Source organism: Phalacrocorax aristotelis, chromosome 5 (assembly GCF_949628215.1).
Source record: "Phalacrocorax aristotelis chromosome 5, bGulAri2.1, whole genome shotgun sequence".
Taxonomy (NCBI): Eukaryota; Metazoa; Chordata; class Aves; order Suliformes; family Phalacrocoracidae; genus Phalacrocorax; species Phalacrocorax aristotelis.
In genome coordinates, this window is record NC_134280.1 from 55,574,752 (window position 1) to 55,597,973 (window position 23,222).

The 23,222-nt window shown below is 38.8% G+C and overlaps 1 protein-coding gene across 4 annotated transcripts in view; it reads left to right on the forward strand.

The window, feature by feature from the left end:
- The window catches only part of USH1C (USH1 protein network component harmonin), a 51,655-nt gene extending 29,454 nt beyond the window's left edge, over positions 1 to 22,201 (forward strand). For 3 of the 4 annotated variants that reach the window (XM_075094664.1, XM_075094665.1, XM_075094667.1), the window contains 6 exons: positions 15,989 to 16,030; positions 16,338 to 16,391; positions 16,536 to 16,635; positions 18,058 to 18,167; positions 18,875 to 18,930; positions 20,830 to 22,201. In XM_075094664.1, coding sequence (XP_074950765.1) covers positions 15,989 to 16,030; positions 16,338 to 16,391; positions 16,536 to 16,635; positions 18,058 to 18,167; positions 18,875 to 18,930; positions 20,830 to 20,842 — 375 coding nt within the window. In that variant the 3' untranslated portion in view covers positions 20,843 to 22,201. Of the gene's footprint in view, positions 1 to 15,988; positions 16,031 to 16,337; positions 16,392 to 16,535; positions 16,636 to 18,057; positions 18,168 to 18,874; positions 18,931 to 19,956; positions 20,077 to 20,829 lie in introns of those variants that run through there. The other variant, XM_075094666.1, reaches the window with a different exon arrangement.
- The last annotated feature ends 1,021 nt before the right edge of the window (positions 22,202 to 23,222 follow it).

Sequence of the window (23,222 nt, forward strand, 5' to 3'; positions counted from 1 at the left end):
TACATGATCTCTATATAACTCACTAGTTGTCTCCTAAAAGCAACAGGTTTTAGCAGAGAAAAATCTTTCTTCATCTTTCCTTCTCAGCCTTCATTCTAAGGGGGGGGGGGAACACGTCAGTAATTGATGCGTTACAATCTATAGTATTCGTTGTTCCTATACTTCACAGATTTATTTTTATTATTATTTTAATGAACTGGTTTTATTTTGTCATTTTAAAGTATATTATCACCACAGAATTACCAATTTTATTGGGTCGTGACCTGTTTGGGCTAGGAGGGACATGCTACCAATAATAAAACTGAGACTAGAATACCCAGACATATTTTTTTTTAGTATCCTGTGCAAATAAGAACATCTTCGATGATGAGTCCTTGGATGCTCCCTTATATTGCATGGAATAAAGGTACAGGTTAAGAAAACAACAAAAAGATAAGAAACTCCCAAAGAATAGGGTTCAGTTTTGTTTTTACACAGTCTCCTTAAACAAAGGGAGTTTCATATAGTGATCATGCCTTAGAGCCTGAGGGTTCTAGATGTGGAGTGAGGCTTTCCCACCATCTTGCTGCTCTGGCTCTCTTCCAAGCACAGCTGCTTTCAAGAGGAACACTGCAATCTGCTGAACTCCCCTGGGATCCCCGAGAAATTGCAACCACAAAGGGGACCCTGAGGGAACACTCACATGAATTTCCTTCAGGTCAATGTGGAGCATCTCTGAAAAAAGCAGCTGGTCTTCTGTTCTTCCTGGCCTCAGGCTTGGATCCATATGACTCTTCCATGCAGGTCTCCAGGATAGTGGAATGATTACACTGAATTTTCTCACACTACCTAGATTTGGCTGCCTGTGTTCTGCTAGATCTTTGTCCCCCTTACTTTGTAAAGTAAGAGGGAACATTTCAGTTTAAAATCACTGTATTTCCAGAGCTCTACCCTGATTTAAGACAAGCACTCTGTTGTACTTCCTCCATCAATTCTTCTGTTACATTACATATAAATATTCTAATATGATTCTTCACAGAATGACCCAAGCAGTTAAACTCATTTAAAACACAAAACTGAATGCTTCTGAGGGATAAATGTAGCTGAAAAATATTACGATACTACAGGCTTGAACTGCTACTTTGGTACAACAGCAGTCGAGATCTCTTGACCTCTGCTAAAGGCATATCTATTTCTTAGTACCAAGGGGCAAGTATGGCAGGTAAGGAGATCCCAAAGGATGTCAACAGAGATGCCCACTTAAGGGAAGTATTGTCATATTAGTCTACAATGCATGTGTCTGTAGGAGAGCTGATATCTATTTCCTCAGCTGAGTCTACAAAATAACAAAATGAAGTAGTATCAACTGGATTTTCTTAAATACATCAGTTGGATCACTGATAAAAGAAATGCTAGCAACTCTTAACAGCATATGTAGAATCCTTCTTCATCCACACAAACTTTTTTGGGTGAGCTGCTCATTATGTTCAAACTCTTGAGTTTGTTAGTCCCACAATGCATCTGGTGTTGATTAACAGAAATCAGAAGGTCCAGAACACCTTGAGGATCTGAATTTCATAGTGCCCTACACTTTTTATTTTGATAGGTGATTAAGGTTACTTCCCCCTCTTGTATTAATGTCTGGTTATGTTTACATCAGACTTTAGCCCCTTTCCCTTTTTTAATGACATGGAATTTCATGGCTTGTCTTTGATTCCTTTCCTTTTATTTTATTTATTCCTTTGCAAGGAACAATTCTTGCTTTCTCTTCATATGACCTAGAGAGGCAAGGGTTGTGTTATCTGTGATTTGTCCTATGATTTTACCTTCTGAAGACTCCATGCCAGGGTTGGTTGGCAGGTTTGTTTTTGTGTCATCTCCCCCTGCTGTAACAGCCAAGGCTACTGTCATAGCACTCCAATTTTCTTCTTTTTAAACTGGAATCCCAGTGAGTGCTTTTAAAAAGGCTTTCAGAAAAAAATTTTAGATGCATTCTGTGTGGGAGAAGCCAAGAGCTTCCTGTGCAGGAGCAGTTAGGCTACGTGGTGTTCTAGCATTTGCCATAAATTTCTTTAGAGCCGTTGCAGGCAGATGACCCATTAAGGCAGATTTCTGTTCTGTTGCACACAGTTGGCAAGTGGACGGCCTTCCGCTGCTTCTGCCACGTCAGTGCGGCGATTTGCGGGTGGCCTGCAGCTTCATACCACAGATCTTGATGATACAAACTTAGATGAAGTTGACAAGCCTAAACAATGTGTGGTGCCACCTCCTCTACCACCACCCCCTGTTACTCCAGCAGCATCAGCTCAACCACTTCCTACATCAAAAGTTCAATTTTCAAGAGGTCCATCCCTGGCAGTAACATCAGCTTCCCAGGTGACCTCGTGATCTGTTTGAATGCATGTGCCTCTACCATTCCCCTGCCTGGCCTCCCTCCCCTGCTCAATCACCCACTATATCCACTGGACCTACCCGTATGCAATGTTGAAAGAAGGAATGAGGAGGTTCCATTGTTTCATAGTAGTGAATGCAGTCCAGAGGTAGTTTGGTGTGTTTTGGTTTGGTTTGTGTTTTTTATTTGAGAGGGTTTTGCTCTGTCCTCCCTATGTACATTGTAACCCTACCATATGCAGGTATCTTGGGCAGAATGTATCAGTTACAAAGACAATTTGGACTTGAGCGTTTAAAGATTTATAAAAAAGCCGTGGCAGTCGGCAGATTTAACTCATAGTTAATTTTTAAAAAAATATCTGTGTAGTGAAAATGACTTGTGAAAGTGTTTTAAATAATTCATTAAATTACTTTGTTAGATGAGAAAGGTGGACAAAGAAAATTAGCTTGAAATCGGAAGCTCAAACATTTAAAACATCAACACAGTATAAATTACCAGTAAAATACTTTTAAATGAGCTAGAGTTGGTAATCAGGTCTTGTTTTGGACACACAGGAGTAGGTGATTTCTTTGAGAAAATCTTCTGACTTTCTCCTTATTGCAATCTCAGTTCACAAAAAGATCAAATATAAGAAATCTTGTGCCAGATCTCACTTTAGGAGAGAAATGGCAGCTGTTTCATCATCATTCCCTTTGCTAAGCACTATGGTGGGATTCATGTACTTGTTTTTATGGCAAAAAATTCTTACTTGTTTCAAACAGCAGAAGGTGATCCCGCATGTTCACTTCTTTCCCACACAGTCTTCTGCGTGGACTGACTGGCTGCATTGTTGGTTTTTAATTTTTCTGCATGTTTACTTGGAAATACTAGGCTTTACTTTTGCATGGTCTGTTGGAGTGGGGGGGAAGGGTATGCAAATTAATCGGGGGAACTGGCAGATTATTTTTATGTAAATAATTACCCTCATGTGAGCTCTGAATCTCTTCTTATAAACAGAAGTAGACCTCTGATAGTGCTTGTTCTATGTGGTTTACCCATTTAAAGTGCAAAAAATATGCTAGATCCACTGAAGTGGAGATGTCAGATAACATAGGAACTGCCACACTGGATCTGACTCCAAACCCATATATTCTGATATCTAGAATCATAGAATCATTAAGGTTGAAAAGACCTCTAGGATCATCAAGTCCAACTGTCAACCCAACACTACCCTATCTCCTAAACCATACCCTGAAGTGCCATGTCTACACGTTTTTTGAACATCTCTAGGGATGGTAACTCCACACCTCTCTGGGCAGCCTGTTCCAATGCCTGACCACTCTTTCAGTAAAGAACTTTTTCCTAATATCCAATCTAAACCTCCCCTGATGCAGCTTGAAGCCATTTCTTCTTGTTCTATCACTAGTGACCTGGGAGAAGAGACCAACACCCTCCTCACTACAACCTCCTTTCAGGTAGTTGTAGAGAACAATAAGGTCTCCTCTCAGCCTCCTCTTCTCCAGGCTCAACAATCCCTGTTCCCTCAGCCGCTCCTCATAAGACTTGTTCTCCAGACCCTTCACCAGCTTCACTGCCCTTCTCTGGACACGCTCCAGCAACTCGATGTCCTTCTTGTACTGAGGGGCCCAAAACCGAACACAGTATTCAAGGTGTGGCCGCACCAGTGCCAAGTACAGGGGCGTGATTGCTTCCCTGCTCCTGCTGGCCGCACTATTGCTAACACAAGCCAGGTTGCTGTTGGCCGCCTTGGCCACCTGAGCACACCGCTGGCTCATGTTCAGCTGGCTGTGAACCAACACCCCCAGATTGTTCTCTGCTGGGCAGCTTTGCCGCCACTCCTTCCCAAGCCTGCAGTGTTGCATGTTTTTTTTATGACCAAAGTGCAGGACCCAGTACGTGGCCTTGTTAAACCTCATACAATTGGCCTCAGCCCTGGACATCCAGCCTGTCCAGGCCCCTCTGCAGAGCCTTCCTACCCTCGAGCAGATCAGCACTCCCACCCCACTTGGTGTCACCTGCAAACTTGCTAAGGGTGCACTCGATGCCCTCATCCAGATCATTGATGAAGATATTAAAGACTGGCCCCAACACTGAGCCCTGGGGAACCCAGCTCGTGACCAGCTGCCAACTGGAGTTAACTCCGTTCACCACCACCACTCTCTGGGCTCAGACATCCAGCCAGTTTTTTACCCAGCAAAGAGTACACCCCTCCAAGCCATGAGCTGCCAGCTTCTCTAGGAGGATACTGTGGGAGACACTATCAAAGGCTTTACTAAAGTCCAGGTAGACAACATCCACAGGCTTTCCCTCATCCATCAGGCAGGTCACCCTGTCATACAAGGAGATCAGGTTGGTCAGGCAGGACCTGCCTTTCATGAAGCTGTGCTGACTGGGCCTGATCCCCTGGTTTTCCTGCATATGCTTGGTGAGCTCACTCAAGATGAACTGCTCCATAACCTTCCCCGGTACTGAGGTCAAGCTGGTTTCTGGCAGTTTTTCATTGCTAGATATGTTAGAGAAAATAGGTTAATAATTACAGAAAAATATATCAGACAGCAACAAAAAATAACTTAGCCTTCAAAAATAACCTAGTTTTCACTGAATATAATTAGTGTATATGAGGAAAGTACTAAGCTCTTTGGAGAGTATTAATACTGAGCCAAAGATGCTTTGTTTATAAGTAGATAACCCAGTATTCCTGATTTGGTTTAAGACATGGAAGAGAAATCAGAAGCTGGACAATTTATCCTTGCTGCTTTTTAAAAAGTCAGTTTTTAATACCACAGATAAGCAGAAGATTTGCATTTATTTGACTTCAGCTGTGAAAGATCTTATGTTTAAGCCTGCTAAAACCAAAAATAAGACAACTGTTGCTGTCCCATAAGTTTACTTCTCTAATATTACTGAAACTGGTACATCTTCTGTATGTTGCTAAGTTTTTTCCCATCATTTATTTTCAAATTCATCTTGAACAAATAGCTGACAAAAGGAATGAAATCCTGTCAAATACATTCTTGACAACTATTAGAATATCGGTATGAATTTATCTGTTCCTCAAAATTATTATTAGGTATATCCTTTATATGGACCCAGTACTAAATCTGTTACTGTTTAGGTTGTAAGAAACACCTCCCACATCGGCAAAGTATCTTCTGTGTCAAGCAGTCCGCTGGTACGTCATGTACTGTTAATAATGACTGTAGTTTTATGGACTTTTCCCATGTAATGCTAATGTTGAGGAAATGTCAAGGGTTTGACTCTGCATGGCTAAATTATTTAAAATTCAGCACTTGCATTCATGTGTATGGATCTATTGCTGTGTTACCTAAGATACCTAATACCAGGTAGTGGAAATGACTACTGCTGGTCTGAGGACTTCATATTTCAACATACTTTAGTAATATATGGTACCTGTTTGTATGTTCAGTATGTCATGGAGCATATACTTTGTTCTTCTGTCCAGACAGACGAAAGGAGCTAGGACCAAACTATACTTTAAACGCAACAGGTGTTAAGAAGCAAGCTTTCTTCTCAGAAAAACCAACATTTGCTTAATAACTCTTAGCATGGATTTTGATTCAGGATGGCTGGTGTCAGATTTCCCCATTCTGAAGCACTCTAGAAAAGTCAGTCTCTAAATTGTACAACTCCAGAAGAAATTATCCGATTCTAGTGCAGTTTTAACAAGTTGATATCTGTGAACCTGCTGATTCTTCTAAAATCAGAAAGCTGAATGATACGATATATTTTGCAGTGTGGAACAATATTAGTTGAGGGATATCCATGGGGACTTTCAAAAATCTGGTTCCAAAACTTTTTTCTTAAATTTAAAAAAAATTAGGGTGGGGCAGGGGACAGAGAAACAAACAAAAAACACCCCCAAAATTCCCCTCTTTTTAAAAAACAAACAAACAAACAAAAAACACCAAGTGGGTTAACCAATTTGCTGGCAGCGACTCAAATAATTTCAGAGGATATACCTTGTACTATATGAATGATATCTGGAATACATCACATTTCCTGTGAGAAATATTGACAAAAGTGTGCTGAGGGTTGCTGGGGTTAAGTCAGAAACTAAATCCACAGAGCTCAGTTTTGAACTCTTTTTTTGAATAAAACTATGCTTGACGTCAGTGGGAGTTTTGACTAAGTGTACAATTGGGTTAGTACGTGCTGGATGATTAGGTCTCGGATGCCTCTGGGTATCTGTACTTTGTAGAGTCAAGGGTAGGAAATTAGTGTAACTAAACCTTGCTCTTAAGTCAGGGTAAGTTAACCTGAAATTCTTTATGGAAAGCTGATCACTGCTGTCCTGGTGAATTTAATCTGAAAATATCTGTTTACCCACAGATTAATTAAAATCTCATTTCAGGTTCATAATGTTCTTAAACTCAACTTTAGCATTTTTTTCCCTTTATTTTCTCATTCAGTTCACTGCCTTTATGGGATAAATGCCAAAAGCAGGGATGAGATTTTTCCATAATCTTGCTGGTAAAGTCAGAGTTTAGGGGAAAAAGCTATTATTTGGATGCAAGACAAATTATGTTTTGGCTTGTTAACTTTGTAAGTCTTAAAATAATTCTGTAAGCCTTTTGTTGCGTTAGTGTTACTAAATTCATTACCATACACTATTTATATTGAGGCATCTTGATGAAATTATGGATTTGCATAAATTATGACATGAGTTGTAATTTTCTTAAATTAACCTCATAGCAACTTGCTCCAAGTCCACCTACCCAACGGCATCCAGGGGTACCAATAGTCTCTAAACCAGTCATGCTGCATCCTGACCCAAACTTTATAGTCAGGCCAACAATCAAATCAGAGGCCCTGGTAAGCCTTTTAATGTTCTTTTTGTCTGAGTGCTATACTACTGTGGTGTTCATTGTTGACTTGTCATCAAAGAATGAATGCTTGTCATGTTTTCTGCTAACTAAAATTCATGTGGATTTTCAAATAATAACTAATGGCAAGTACAAAAGGGTATTTTTCCATTTTTTTCATGATCTGTCAGTGATAATTTTTATATTGGGATGCATAATTCCAGAGCATTGTAGAGCTTTAGACACTGTAGATCTTATTTTTCATTTATTCACATGCTTGCTTGTATTTTTATAAATTCTGAATTCCTTTGTCAGAAATGAAACAGTAAAAATTAATTACACTATTTTTTTCCTTTGTAAATAGTCATGAACATACTTGAAATGTAGATATATAACTCATAATTTCATTTCCAGAGTGTTGTATCTTAGACTCCAGTATACTGGTCATGCAGTCTATTGAAAAGTTGACTTGCAATCAGATCCTTTTATTTACTACTTTTCCCTTTCTGTTTCAAATGTAAATTAAGGAAAAGCCTTTAGGCTAAATATTTTAGGATCAACCATGTAGCATCTTTGGGAATTGTGTGTGGTATACAAGGGAAGGTCAGCCAAGGCTATCTGAAGAAAAAGAGAAATACTGCTCTGACAGGTGATAACCCCAAAACAGCATCCCTGAAAATTCATCTAATATAGCTGATGGACCAATTAGTAGTATTTATCTTGGGGGATCATCATGACTTATGCTGTTACAGTTAGAGATGTATGTCTGTTATATGCATGTGTGTGGGCATGTGTGTATATGGACATTTATATGAGCAAGGCAGTGTATTGCAACATGTGAGCTTTCTAAGCGATGCAAAATACGTCATACCTGCATTTTGTTTATTTAATTATTTAATTACAAGCTTATGCTATATCTGACAATAAATGATGGGCACAATATTCCTAATTGTCTTTCATTACAGTGAGATGGATTTTTTTAATTTTCTGCTTCAATTAGATACTCTTGTTCCTTTATTTTCCCAGTTACAGTTTGAACGAATTTTAGTGATACTTAGTAACCAGTTTTCCCACAGACATCGTAGTCTTGAAACTTCTATATTATAAATAAATTTAAATTATAAATGAAAGCCCTTTTCATAAGTTGCTCAAGAGAAGGCAGGTACACAAACTAAAAATAAATTCAAATCCCTCCAGTGCAGATATTTCCTTCAGTTGTATGCATTGGAGCTTTGGAGCTTTCATTTTGATTGTGTTCACTAATTTAGCATCTCTAAGCAATTTGACATTGCTTAGGGGAGGAGAACAGAGTAAAATCATAATCCACAGTTAATATAATCTAGCTCTTGAAAATAAATGCCTGGTGCGCAAATATAAACTAGTTTACAAAATTGATAATACCCTTATGTGCGATCAGACAATCTTGGTAAAATTGAAAGTGCTTGTGGTTTTTTGTTACTCGCTGCTTACAATTAGTTTGAGAAATTGGCAATAAGATCTACCTCCATAGGGAAATTTCTTATGGACGCATGCACATTTTCCAAATCACAAGTCTGCTAAAATGTTTCAGATATCAATCATCTTCATTTACAAACTGTCTTCTATTGGAAAATCACATTTTCAGTGGGAGCAATATTCTGATAGAACTTTGAGAGAAACATCAGTCTATAAGCTGTTTTTTGTAGACCTGTTATTTCTTATTTCTTAATGCAGAAGAGTACTCATCCTGGCTGCAATGAAGTTGCAGTAGTATGTGGAGTAAGCCTTACATGGACACTGAAGTAAAGAGGGAGGCTACTTCTATTAGTTAAAAAATGAAAAGGCCAGCATATGACAAAACAGACAAGGAGGTACCTGCCTGTCTCCAGAAATGTATAAGAATTGTAATTCGATTTCACATGGAAGGAATGCTTTTCGGATTTTTTCAGGAGTGAGAGGGGGTGTCTTTATTTAAGTCAATGGTTCAGATACAGGCCCAGTTCATCTTCTCTTAGCAAAGGGAGTCATCACCAATGGCAAAGTATCTTTTACTATCCTATTTTCTGTCTTGCTAGATTTCACACACCTGTGGAACTCCAGTCTTTATGTCTTAATATGACATAATGCACATAATTTCTTCTACATTGTTTTTATCTTAATTTAGCTGTACTGAGTACCCAATTCTAGAAGCCCATCTTGATGGATCTGCTTGATTCAAATAGATAATCAAGTGAGCCTATACTTGAGCAATGCACTAGTAAAGATGATGAAAAGCACGAACATAAGAACAAAATAAACATGCAAGAAAGGGTAAAGCATTCCTGTTATCTGGAAGATAGTTGGGCCAGATAGGAACAGTGAAGTGTCTGTTGTGACTTAACTTTTCATATTAACTAAATTCAGGTCAGAATTTCCAAGTCTTTTAACAGTTCGTGAAAATGAAATTGTTCTCAATTATAAATAGGGAAATGATGGGTGAGGATGAAACCTTAAGCATAGCCTTAAATGCCGAGGGCTGTTCTGGGTCAAAATCAGTGTGAATTGTTTGTCTCTGCTGTACTAAAGTGAATCGCAGTACACTCATGGCAAAGCTAATTAAATTTTGGCTCAGAGAACAGGAGAGGATTGTTATGATTTAGTGGCGGGGCTTCCAGAGAAGCAAAACCAACATGAACACTAGTCTCTGCTCTCACAACTATCACAAACATCCTGTTGTGTGAGTTAGAAGGCTTTGATGCACTTGCTACTACTAAAGATTTTTCCTCCCTCACTCCTTTGTGGTTGAATGCAGCATTTCTGAAAGGAGGAATGAATATTTAAGCTTTCCTCTAATTTGCAAGATTTGAAGCCTGATTCCACAGGTCTGCAGTCAAGGCACCTCAGACGGGTGCTTATATGTTGTGCAGTAGGACGTGTGATGATTGGAAATTTCAGTTATTATTGGCCACAGCTATACCAAAATCATTTGTGCTGAAAAGAAATAAATCTCTTTTTCTAAGTGGCTAAAAAGGAGCTGAAGAGTTTTGGGAAAATCTTGCCAGACTTGCCCAAAAGTTCTTCAAGACAAAACCTCAGTCTCTGTACTAATTAAACGTAGACCACAAGTCTTTCATTAACTCAGGAATAGTTATATTTTTCCAAGAAGTGGTATGATTATAGGACACTGATAGAATCAGTAGTGAAACTGATACATAGTCATTTATTTTAAAGCAAATTGAATTACGAAATGTAAATACCATAGTATAGTCTGTAGAGAGTTGTTCTTGTTTCAGAAGACTCAAATACTTTACCTAATTTGATGCAGGGTTTTGAGTGGAGGCTGGAGAGGTGTGTGGAGTGTTTTGTGTAAATTTTTTTTAGCCCATTTTATTTTTGAAAATTTTTGTAACATAAGTTTTTAAGTGGTTTCAAACTACAGTGTACCATTTTGTTAATGCACTGGAAGTCAAAGAAAAACAGAATCAATATGGGGTTAAAATAACTTAAACTCAACACAATAAAATATAATCCCACAGTGATTAATCAATATTGTGAAATTATTTGTAGATGTCCAAATTGAAGCAATACCACTCAGAAATAAGTCTCTTAAATTGAGAAGGAATTTTTCATTATGAGGAATGAACCTGTACTAGTAATTTGTACTCAGAGAACCGCTTCTTTCAGGATGAGCCCAAATACACGTGTATCTTCTTTCAGCTTTTCAACTTCATGAGGAATTTAATAACGGAATTCACCTTTCAATATAGGATATTCCCTGCTAGGAGATCAAATCCTAAACGTATAATATATATTTATAATGACTTTTCAATATTTTGGAAATTACTTGCCCAGCATTTTGTCCAGTTCTTTTTCAATTTTTTTTTCAAAAATCTGAAGAATAGACCCCAGCACTGTTCTGTAGAAATTAGGGATAAAAGGAGTAATGGAAAATACTTTTAAGAATCTTGTGGTATGGAAATGGGCATTATTATGTAGCTTCTTTAGGTTTCTTTCTTCTTTGTACACAGTACTATTTCACTGTGTGTATTCTTCCAATCTGAAATGGTATAGGGAACAAACACTAACAAGTGCAAGTGTGATTCAGTCCCTAGAAGAGCAGTAAAAGCAGTGAGATTATCTGTGAGTAGGTGATACTTATTTACAGCAAGAAGTTAATATCCAGTTTGGCAATTTTCTTTCTTTTGCAGCCGCAAGAGATGTTTAAAAGGATGGTGGTTTACAATTCATCATTTAGATCTAACAAAAAACAAGTAAAATAACATTTTCCATGTTTTGTGTGGTACTTCTTGTTTTGATTGATCATAGATTTAACTTTCCTTTCTAATCCTGTTGTCAGATTCTAAAACAGACGATGCAAGACAACCCTAGTGCATGAAAACTGCTAGTCTTTGTAAACTTTCAGAGTGTGCCTGTGGCTCCTGCTAGTCTAGACAGATGAAGAAAGACAGGATAGTAAATCCTTCAGGTTGAACCACCTGTGACTACTTATATGGTAATGCAATCTTTAAGATAGCTGAACAGTGATAACTGATCTGATACTGGCAAGTTTTTTTTTTAATATTCTTAAGGTTTCCTTGTCTCTTTTTGTGTCCAATTGCAGTGCTTTCAGTAAAAAAAAAAATAATTCTTAGTTTCTTAGTTTAACAAACAGAGCTATTGTCATAACATAGTTATTGGTAGCAAATCAGGGGAACTGGTGGTGGAAAGCACTTTTTCCTATAGCTTTTCTGTATTGTGTAGGGTTTTTCTGCTGTATTACTACTTTTATTGCTTTCCTCTGTCATAGTGATGAAGTTTTCACCTTTTTGTCTTTGGTTGACTGGTGGCTCAATAGATGGTCCCTTGAAGAAGTGAACTTCAGGCTTAACTTCTCTGCTGCTGTTAAATGTGCCAGGTTCTATGTAAAACACCTAAGTTAGATGCATTGCCACGTTATATGAAAATGTCAGCTCACAGTGTGAGCTTTTGAGTGGTACATCATAAAGATTAATTTTTTTTTCTTTTGGTCAGTTTCAATCTAGATCTAGAAGGGGAGACTGGATTTGACTGAGATAATTCAAACTTTGAGATTGTTCTGTTGCCATTGAATGTTTGTTCTGTATATATTACAGATTTGTTCTCAGTAAATATGGGCTTTTGGAAAATGTTGATACATCGTCAATGGTTTCTCTTAATTTTTTTTTTTGTTTGTATCAGTCAGGTCTGAATTGCTATTGACTATTGATTCTAGAAACTTTAGTGAGCAGTACCATTGGCTTAGGTGCTTGTGGTTTGGTTGGGTTTTTTCTTTTTTTAAGTAGTAACTTTACTTTTCATCTAAAAGTTCAGACAGTTGTTTCAGTGCAATCACACATTTCAATGTTCCAGATTCTACTTATGTTAAGTCCTATGAATGTTATTGTAAATCAAGAAAGGATTAGAATGGTCTTAACTCTTTTGCCTGAGATGTCCTGAGTAGTGGGAAGGTAAGCGTAGCACGGTCGTTTCCACTCAGTGTTGCTTGGTTCATTAGTTCCTGCTTGGATGTGGAGTCCACCCTCTGCTCTCCAAATTTGTGATGCCCATTTCTGGGAAGATCTATTACAGTTCAGTGGATGTCTTCATTGTATCATAGCTGTATTTGTACATTATTGGATCCAGATCATATCACTTCTTTGCTCGCAGGTTGTTGGGGTTTTTTGTGGGGTTTTTAGGTTTGTTTGGTTTTTTTTCCCTGTTGAAAAATTATTTTCCCAGGAAAACTTTCTTCAAGGGCAACATCTGTTTTTCATGAGGGCGACCTGGGACAAAAAGAGTTCAATGACTTCCTTTAGATTGCATAATGAATTAGTGACTTGGCTGAGATTGGAGTTCTTTCCTCTAAGTTGCTTGCTCCAAGACCAGAGATGTCTAACTTAGCCATGATTCCAAACGTCAATACAAATTCAGCTATTCAAACTATGAGTTGTTTAGGTAGCTATCATTGTAAAATGTTTCTCTTACAATTTTAGTATTACTATTCATAATATTAATATACTTTGTAAATGAATTAATGGTTGGTGGTGTTTCCCCCAACGTGAAATTCTATTCTCACTGAAGTCTGTGACCAAATTCCCATTTATTTAGTTCCTCAAAGTTAGCAGTTAACATATCTAATGCAACCCGTACTAATGTAAATAAGATCTCTCATGTTCCTATTCCCAAAAGGTACTTTTCACAGAATCACAGAATGGTAGGGGTTGGAAGGGACCACTGGAGATCATCTTCCCCAACCCCCTGCTTGAGCAGGCACACCCAGAGCAGGGGCACAGGAACGCGTCCAGGTGGGTTTTGAATGTCTCCAGGGAAGGAGACTCCACAGCCTCCCTGGGCAGCCCGTTTCACTGCTCTGTCACCCACATTTCAATTTGTGCCCATTCCCTTGTTCCTGTCATTGGACACTATTGAAAAGAGTCTACTCCCATCATCCTGACACCCACCCTTTAGATATTTATAGGTATTGATGAAATCCCCCCTCAGTCTTCTCTTGTCCAGGCTGAACAAACCCAAGTCTCTCAGCCTTTCCTCATAAGGGAGATGCTCCAGCCCCCTGATCATCTTGGTAGCTCTCCGCTGGACTTGCTCAAGGAGTTCCACATCCTTCTTAAACTGGGGGGACCAAAAGTCGACACAGTACTCAGAACGCTGTCTTACTAGGGCAGAGTAGAGGGGGAGGATAACCTCTCTCGATCTGCTGGCCATATTCCTTTTAATGCATCCCAGGATATTGTTGGCCTTCTTGGCCACAAGGGCACACTGCTGGCTTATGGTCAGCTTGTTGTCCACCAGCACTCCCAGGTCCTTCTCAACGGAGCCGCTTTCCAGTAGGTCAGCCCCCAGCCTGTACTGGTGCATGGGGTTGTTCCTCCCCAGGTAGAGGACCTTGCACTTGCTCTTGTTGAATTTCATGAGGTTCCTCTCGGCCCAGCTCTCCAGCCTGTCCAGGTCTCGCTGGATGGCAGCACAGCCTTCTGGTGTATTGGCCACTCCTCCCAGCTTGGTATTATCAGCAAACGTGCTGAGGTTACACTCTGTCCCATCATCCATTTTAATACCTACTTCCCTATGGGGAAAGAAACCAAACCAAACAACCCACTTGTGGCAGTAAGCAGAAGTTCTGCAGTTGTGCCCTGAAGATTTAGCTCTCTGGAGCCTGCGTAGACAAAGTCATGATTCAGCCCTTGCAAATGCTGCTTCCGTTTCAGAAGAAACACAGAACAAGGACGAGATTTGCTTAAGTTGGTCTTCTGATCTCAAGGAAAAGGTGAAGAGAGAGGCAGCCTGCAGGAAAGCCAGGGTTCACACTCTATGATTTGGTATGCATGTGTGTAATGACTGCCAGTCTATAAAAGAGTCACCAGCACCACTGTTGCATGGTCAGTATAAGCGTGGTTAGACAAATGGGCAGCACTGTTGTATGTCTGAGGGTCTGCTAATGCAGACCTGTGTGTAGTAGTGCTCGCTGACTTTGTCAGAGACAGTGGTGGTAAGGATGAGATCTGAACCCAAAAGATCATTCATAGTCATGTCAAAATTATAGAGCAACTGAGAGAGATGAAGAAGTTGATAACATGAGGAAGCATTAGTGTTTTCTGCTGCAACTTTGTCATTTAACAGCCAGCTGTTAAAGATACCAGAGGAACCTTAAGCTGTGCATTTAATTTACAAGTGGAAAAAGATTTGGCTGAGTCTAAGAGTGGAATAGAATTTGTCATCAGATGGTTCCAGTAGAAAAGAGGGCAATAATGAGTATATCAAGCCTGATCACGCACTGAATCACTGGCCTGTGTCAGATATTAGCTTGCCTGCTGTATCAAAGGATTGTGTGATGCTGTGTTGTTCCCATATCCCTAGGCTATTGCAGCTTGAAGCCCCAAGAGTGGTACAGCATTTAGGTGCCTCAAGTAAAGATTTCTATAAAGTCTTGAAGTCCTTACTTTAACATGGAGGATAAGTGCAGAGTTTTTATAAATCTCCAGATTCACCCGTACAGTCTAATCTAGTAACTCCTAATCTTCCTCAAGAAACCACCACCCAAATACCATTGAATCCTGATTGCTGACTCAGGAACTCTCATCGTTGCAGAAAAGGTAACTCCTGTTTTTTCTCTGCAGCGTTCATCTGACAAGGGTAACACGTTAGGTTTTGAAAGTTTAGGAAGCTGTAGGTCCTCTCAAAGCTTAAAACTTGCTCTACCTAACTGCAATATTATCTTCCCCATTTTAGACACACCCTGCCAAAACTTTTAAATCCTCCACAGAAGCATATGAAAACAAAATTTTTTTTTTGTCCTGTGTTCACTTGTGGTACGGAGCCAGCTCCCTGAAACTCCATTGAAAGGAGGAGTGAAGGGAGCTGGAAGAGGGTCCTAAAACCAAGACACTGTGGAGTGGTGTTGCTGACAGGCGAATTGGAGCCTGTCACTTCTGCCTGTGTTAGTGCTCAACAAGGTGATACTCCCAAGAAAGGCTGCTCAGAAGAGTGTGGCAGAACATACCTGCCCATGATGCTTTCAAGATTTGTTTCTGTTCTGTCAGGTGTAGAGAGGAACCCCAGAGCTGACAGGGTACTCCATAGTATGACTAGCTCAAACTGTTGATCTGTCATAAGGTTTTGAAATGTCGTCTGACTGTCAGGAGAGACTATTTGCTACCTTTATGTGCTTTTATCTATTTACTGTCTTCTTTCATAGCTTACAGAATTATATGCTTTCTCACTAATAAATAAAACGGAGTTTGCGTGTTAAGTGTGTGCATGAGCCTGATGTTTTTACAATTAAGTATTGTTTTATTCTCAGGGCTTCCAGAAATATTTGGAAGATTTTGATCCATATTCAATGGTAAGGATATTCAAATATGTCTCACTCTTTAATATGAAATACACAGGAAAAATCCGCATCCTTGATTTTGAGGGCTGGGAGCGGGTAGGATTGTTGCTTCTTGTTTTGCTGGGGCTTGCATATTTGTCTTTTCTAGTCATGTTGAAGGGGAGGTTTCTTACAGGAAAAGGTGATCTGGTGTTCTGATCTTCCTCTAACACTATTTGGGAGGAAGGAAAGGTCCCTTTTCTCCCATAAATTGCATAGATCAGCCTAATTGTTTTGTGTATCCAAGGTGGAAGTGACTAATCATTATATCTTTTCATAGTTTACCCCAGAGCAGATTATGGGGAAAGATGTACGGCTATTACGAATTAAAAAGGTAAATACAATATTACTTGATTGATATTTAAAGTGTTCATATATGCATTTCATGTGTAGTCCCATTTACTGGGAAGGAGGAAAGATTAAGCTCCTGCTGAAGGCAAAAATTAACAGCCTTTTCTGAACTAAAACTTTTTAACAGGAAGGATCATTAGACCTTGCAGTCGAGGGAGGAATTGATTCTCCAGTTGGAAAGATAGTTGTGTCTGCCATCTATGAGGGTGGTGCTGCAGACAAACACGGTGAGTAGCAAAGTGGAATTTGAAAGCTGCTGCAAAGTGGTTCCTTACGCTGACTGAGAGTTGTTGACTGACTTCATAGCTATGCCTAGTGTAGAGAGGCACATTTAGATTGTCCAAGGCCAGCCATGTTTTGTCTCTGCTCGAAGAGCAGCTCAGAGAGAGAGGCTCATGGTTTGAAGGGTTCTGCTTAAATTAATGATTATGTAACATTTATAAATAGCATTTAAGAACAAATGGTCACTGCTCCTGTATTTTTATCATAACAGACTTTTCAATAATGTAGCCTGAAAACGTAGAGCTGTTTTCTTAATAAAGACTCCCCTTTTTCAGTCTGATATTAAACAAAAAACACCACCAAAACAAAAGCCAAACACCACAAGCAAAAAACCAAGCAAGGCAACACCTGATTCTCTGGGGTATTCTGTTAATTAAGGGAAGTAGAGTATGGTCTCCATTATTTCACAGCTTTCAAGCAATGACATTTGTAGTACTTCCATGTGCAAAGCAATTACTAGACCATGGCTACACTACACTGCTTGGTTTTGTTCTTAATGCTACTGTCAATAGTAATTTGTCTTCTAAAACACCTGGCTTTACTCCCAAAATCCCACTAAAAGCCAGAGCCTTCTGGCTAACAGCTTAGCTCCCTGGAAGGCACAAAACATGCATACTAACACATCCAGGCTTTGCCTGGTGGTCTTCTCTCATCCTTTCCTTGTGATGACCAGGTAGACAGGCAAGACAATATCTCCTTACGTTGTCTTTGCTGACCTTGTCCCAACAAGGACCTGATTGAAGTCACTCTTGCTGTGGAAACATCTCAGCCACTTGATCTTTCAAGTACTGTGTTTCTCTAACTCTTCACTGTTGTGAGGCTCTTCAATAGCAAAGGCTGTCCCCTTACCATCTGTGTTTTCCCCTTCTTTGAATCCAGTCCCAGTTAGCTGATTGTGCTTCATTCCAGATTAGAAAGTCAAAATCAATTCTAAGGACTGAACACTCCACATGCTTTTGCAGAGGAATAGCAGTCCTGCAAACCCTTGACAAATGCCACCTATACCCTCAGGTATTTAAGTAATGCTGCCATTTCTGTAGTAGTAACAGCCTACAGTCAACCACATCTTACAAGCTGAACAGACAGATTACCCAGACATCTAAACTGCTACCACAGAAAAATCTTATTGAACTAGTTTCTTACTAGTCACGATCAATAAGAGATTGGTGTTGCTTTTCCATACCTAAAAATTCCTTTTGCTTTTGCCTGTAGCAAAGTTTCCTGTCTATGTCAATTTTTAGTGTAAGCCTTCACATCTAGTGAAGACACCTTTCATTATACTCAGTACTGCTTAAATATGGTACAGACAAGACTCTCAGAATTTTTTTCGCTTTCTTGTATGTATACCATATTGATCTTTTCACCAGGAGGCATAGTGAAAGGGGATGAAATACTAGCTGTAAATGGCAAGATATTGATTGACAGCAAGCTGGCAGAAGCACAGGCAACTCTAGCAAAAGCTTGGAACATGGGTGGGGTAAGTAACCTTGGAATACTTTTTCATTCTACCTCCAATGCTCATACGAGTTATACTTTTCTTTCATGACATTGTCACATCAACACAAATAAGGTTGCAAGCATCAAAAATAACAGGTATGCCTTGTACTACCAAAGTGAGCTGAAATCTGCAGCAGATGTTGATATATAGCATCTCTGAAAATCATGCATGTATTTTACTGTGAAAGTTCATGGCATTTAGCCACATGTCAGGACTGGTATTTAAACACATTACATTCTGAGTGTTTATAGTACATTTATCTGTAGAATCTCTCTCTGATATTGAAAATGACTTGCAAGCTGATTGGAATTTTGTGATAATAGCTTATCTTATCTTTGATTTGTTAATGTACAAGTAACACTGCACTTCAGCTCCAGAGAGTGTTTTCTCATCAAGAACTGTATTGATTGCAAACATGACCAAATAAAGGATGATTCTTAGAATAATTATTTTTAAAAGCTTGTTGCAAGAAGATTAGATTTTTCTTTAATTTCAGGGTACAAATCAAACAGTTCAATATTGAAATGGTCTTCCTATAGAAGTCATAGAGATCTTTCTGCTGCTTCCTGTGGTTTCCCAGGAATAGATTGCCTTCCTGATTCTACTTGATATTCCATGGTGCTCCACTAACCATCTCTAAAACCAGTATTTAGCAGCACATGTTTGCTTGTGCATTTCTTTTTCAGGACTGGATTGACTTAGTCATTGCAGCATCACCTCTGAAGGAATATGATGATGACATGTAAGTGCATAAGCTTGCTTTCTCTGGGGATTAAAAGGCTAGTAACAATAGTCTATAGACTTTGCTTTTTTTTAATCAGATGTATTTCAAGTATTTACTTCTTGTGCACTGCATAACCTTCTGCATCAGGTGGTTGCTAATTTGATAGTTATAAGTAGCTATGATGCATTACAGCAGTGGTTCCCAGACTTTTCAGAATGGTGATTCTCAGAATTGGGTGTATGTGACTACACACTCATACTTTTGGTTTAAAGTTTAACAATTTTTTGTTTGGTTTGGGGAGTTTTTTGTTTGGTGGGTGTTTGGGTTTGTATGGGGTTTGGGGTTTTTTTTTTGTTTGGTTGGGATGTTTGGGGGATTTTTGGGAGGGTTGGAGTTTTTTTCTGTTGGCTTTTTTTTTTTAAATTACTTACTTCAGTCTGGATCATTTACTCTGGTCCCATGGATCATAATTTGGGGGAAGAAATGCCCATAAGCATTCTTCATCACAACCAGACATTTAATTCTGTTTTGTGGGTTTTTAAAATTAGATTGCAGTTGCTATCTTTGTCTAAGCCAATCTAAGTGTAAAATTTTTAAGAGTTAGGTGATTTGAGGGTTTTGACAATTTGTGACAGTCATAGAGCCCTTTTTTTTTTTTAAAAAAAAAAAGGATAATCAGCCTAGGTGTCAAACAAGAATCCACGACTTAAAATGTGATAGAGGTATCAAGTCCATACAACTTGTTTTAATTTGGACAAATAGTTTCAAAAGTGAAACCAATGTTTTCTAGTTTGACTGAAGGAAAAGATTTGAAGATATCCTTACTACCAAGTAAAATGGCAGAGAAAAAAATCTATAGTCACTGTTAACCTGGACTTTTGTTCTATGTCGAATACTAGAGTATTAGTTGCTGTAAATCAGTGTAGTTTTACTGGCTAATACTGACTGAAGATTGTTGTAAAATTGTTTAATACCTGTGCATAAACTAACAAGCAAGGAAATAACTGTCACTGTTATTTCTGTTTTCATATCCTGTGTATTTAGCCCTACTATTCCCTCATCAACAGTCAGTCCCAACACACACAGAAAGGTTTTTGAAGGCAGTGCACCTGTGTACAGACAAGGGTATCTCCTGCAGCTGTAGCCACTGCAGTGTTCCCTCATGGTGAATAGCCAGACCTGGGTTAATATGACTGCCCATCGTGAGGCTGCATTACTTTTTCAGCATGTGCCTGCCTGTGCATTGCATGCCAAATTTGCTTTTGTTCCTGGCATGCTGGAGTGTTCTTTGGGCTTTTGCCATGCCTGTCCTATTAAAATATAAGTATTTTGTCTATTTCATTATGTCCCTTAGAGGTCCTCTGCAGAATTGGTTTATCATCTGCCAGGATATAAAATTTGTTAGGCCCTGCCTAAACAAGTAGGATTAATCTAATGTTTTTCCTTATCTGTGGACCACTGCTGTGGCTTGGTGGATTCATAAGTATATAAGTAACTACAGATTACTTCCTTGTTAAGGCTTGTCCAAAGAACAAGTTTCCATTTGTATTAGATGACAATGTGCCTGTAAACAACTATTCATGACAGTTTGGTTTTCACTGAAGTTTGCCTGTCTTAATTTGCCACTGTACAATGGGTTTGTCCCTAAATTATCCTTGTGTCACAAACTCAGTTTACTGTGTATGGTTTCTCTATGCTGTAATTACTGTAAGTAGTGTCATAGATCTCTAGAAGAATCAAAGTAAGATTTCTTGTTGCATGTGGGTATTTGTGGTCTTCTCAATTATTACTTACAATACAAATCAAAATGAGTCAACTGAGATCTAGTTATATGAAACTGTGCTTACCAAAAAGAGTAAAAATTGCACTACAGCTAACAGCATCTGTTTCACTATCTCTCTCCCTTTTTTTCTGCAGGACATTTTTTTGAAGAAGGCTACGCTGGAGAAATGAAGTCTTTCCCCTGCAGAAACCTGCTGCTCTGAACATTAGTAGGAAATCAATAACTAGATGAAATGCATCTTTATTTGACAGAAATTTGAAAAATCAGACCTGTAAATTGAGACTTCAGATTCTTCAGGTAATTTGAGTAATTTAAAATCATTCCATAGACATACAGCAAGAAATTTTTGCAAGATCATCAAGAAGGACTGCCAGTGAGCATAGTTTGGTCTGTGAGAACTCAAGTCTATTTTTTGCTGGTTTGGGGGGCTAAATTTTGAGAATTGTCTTCCAGTTTTCCTGGAAATAGCCACCAAAATGGCAAATGAAGACAGAACACAGACGTCTGTTCCGACATGCAACACTTGTGACTACACGTTCACAGGCCAGTTTGGGTGCGAAAAGGATTATATTTTTACTCCGTACATAGTGATTTTCCATGGGGAAATGGGAATGTATATAGGTAACTTCTGTTCTCACTTACGTTCTTGTAGCTTTCTTAATGTCCATTTCTGATGCTCAGTTGTGAGGGGTTTTTTGACGATAAAAACCCTGTCAGTGAAAGAACCAGTAATACCAGGAGAGCAAGCATTATAAGGAATAATTTTGGTGACGTTTACACAGTATAAAGAATCTTCTCTACCAGCAAACTAAACATCTAGCAAGTAGTCCAGATAAAATCATTATGTGTAGTCACAGCTATACTACCAATATTTGTATTGGTGGCAAAAGTTACTCCCTCATATGGGTGGAAAATTTGGGTGTGATTCAGTCTGCAGTTCTGTACTTCATTCTCAGTGAGGCTACATACATGACTAAACTGTAGGAAGTCACTAAGTGTAACATTTTGCTCATGGTGACTATGTGTCTTCTGTTTAGATAAATTCCTCGAGATTATAAAATCTATACTAACCTGACTTTAAATATGTATGATTACAGTTGTAGACTTAGTAATTTCTTTATATTATCAAGATAGCTCCTTAAAAATGTCATTGTCTTCCTTCCTTCCTTGTATCTACCAGTTTGTATTCTGTTCTTCATATTGTATTTAGATTTTTCTTACCTGGACTAATGAGATCTACTTTACAGTTCTTTGGCATATCAAATTCCCACTGAAGTCTTGCCTTTTCAAGGTTTGGAAACTCTCCTTTCTGTAACACAGGAAAGTAAAATTACATTCCTGAGAACTCTGTGCTTATGTGGAGATGATTAATTACATTGACTTCCTTCATTTGCAGTCTTGTTCCAGTATTCCAATTAATGTGTCTGGCAAGGGTACACATGTTAGAATGTTTACAATTTTAACTCTTACAACTAATCCAGAAATAAAATTGCATTTGCCAAATGGAAGAAGTTGTTTTTTCCTTTTTTCTCTGCATTTGTACATCATAGTAATAGTTAACCTGCTAAAGTACACAGATTCCTGAGTTGATCTTTAATAACAGACCTGTTTGCAACATAATGCAACCCTTGTGGAACTCATAAGAAATTTCACTCTGCACAGTAGGGAATTGTCACTCAGCTGAGCTGCATGATCGTTTACTGAGTTTTTATGGGCAAACCTGGCCATTTGATAACCGGCAAGCTACTGAGTGCAGCTGCTCTGGTTTACTTCATTTGCTAGGTCTTTGGGTGCATCTACCCAGAGCTGTAGACTTCCTAACCAACAGACTAATCCAAATGCATCAAGTTTAGCACCAGAGGGAAAATTGCAGCAGGATGTACTCCTGCTGCTGCTCTGGTTCCCAGTTGCCTACATACCGCAGCCGTCTGGACTGTATGACAATGCAGATAGATGAGTGATGCTATCAAACATTCTGTTGAGGGATGCTCTGATGCTATGTACCAGCAAATAGAGAGCCACAGTAATGCACCAGTAATGAACTTCAGCCTGCAGTCAGTGCTTAATTGGGCTAATCACTGTCTCAGCACACGAAGAAACATAATACAGAAAATGTTACGGTTAGATATTAGAAATATTTTTAGTGGTGTTATTTTTTTCAGAGACAAAAGGAGCACAGAAGACTGAGCTGGGAAATCTGTGGGAGTACCAACAGTTGAGTTGTAGCCTTGCTTCTTACTCACAAAACTATATGTCTTTTCCCCTTCTACCCTGCTAACTTGATTTGCTTGGATACAGCTTAAAATGCATGAGAGGCCATTGAGGAAATAGTTACTGCTTGCTACTTCATGTATATAAGAGTTACTTTGTGTGTTTAACCTGTGTTAGGATGGGAAAAATTGCTTCAGGCAATGTAGGGAGGTGGTGTTAGCAAAAAAAGAGGCTGACACTTCTGAAATCTTAAAATGATCTTAAGCCATTAGTGGGGTAGGGTTTTTTACTTTATTTCTGGCTTTCAGCGCCCTGG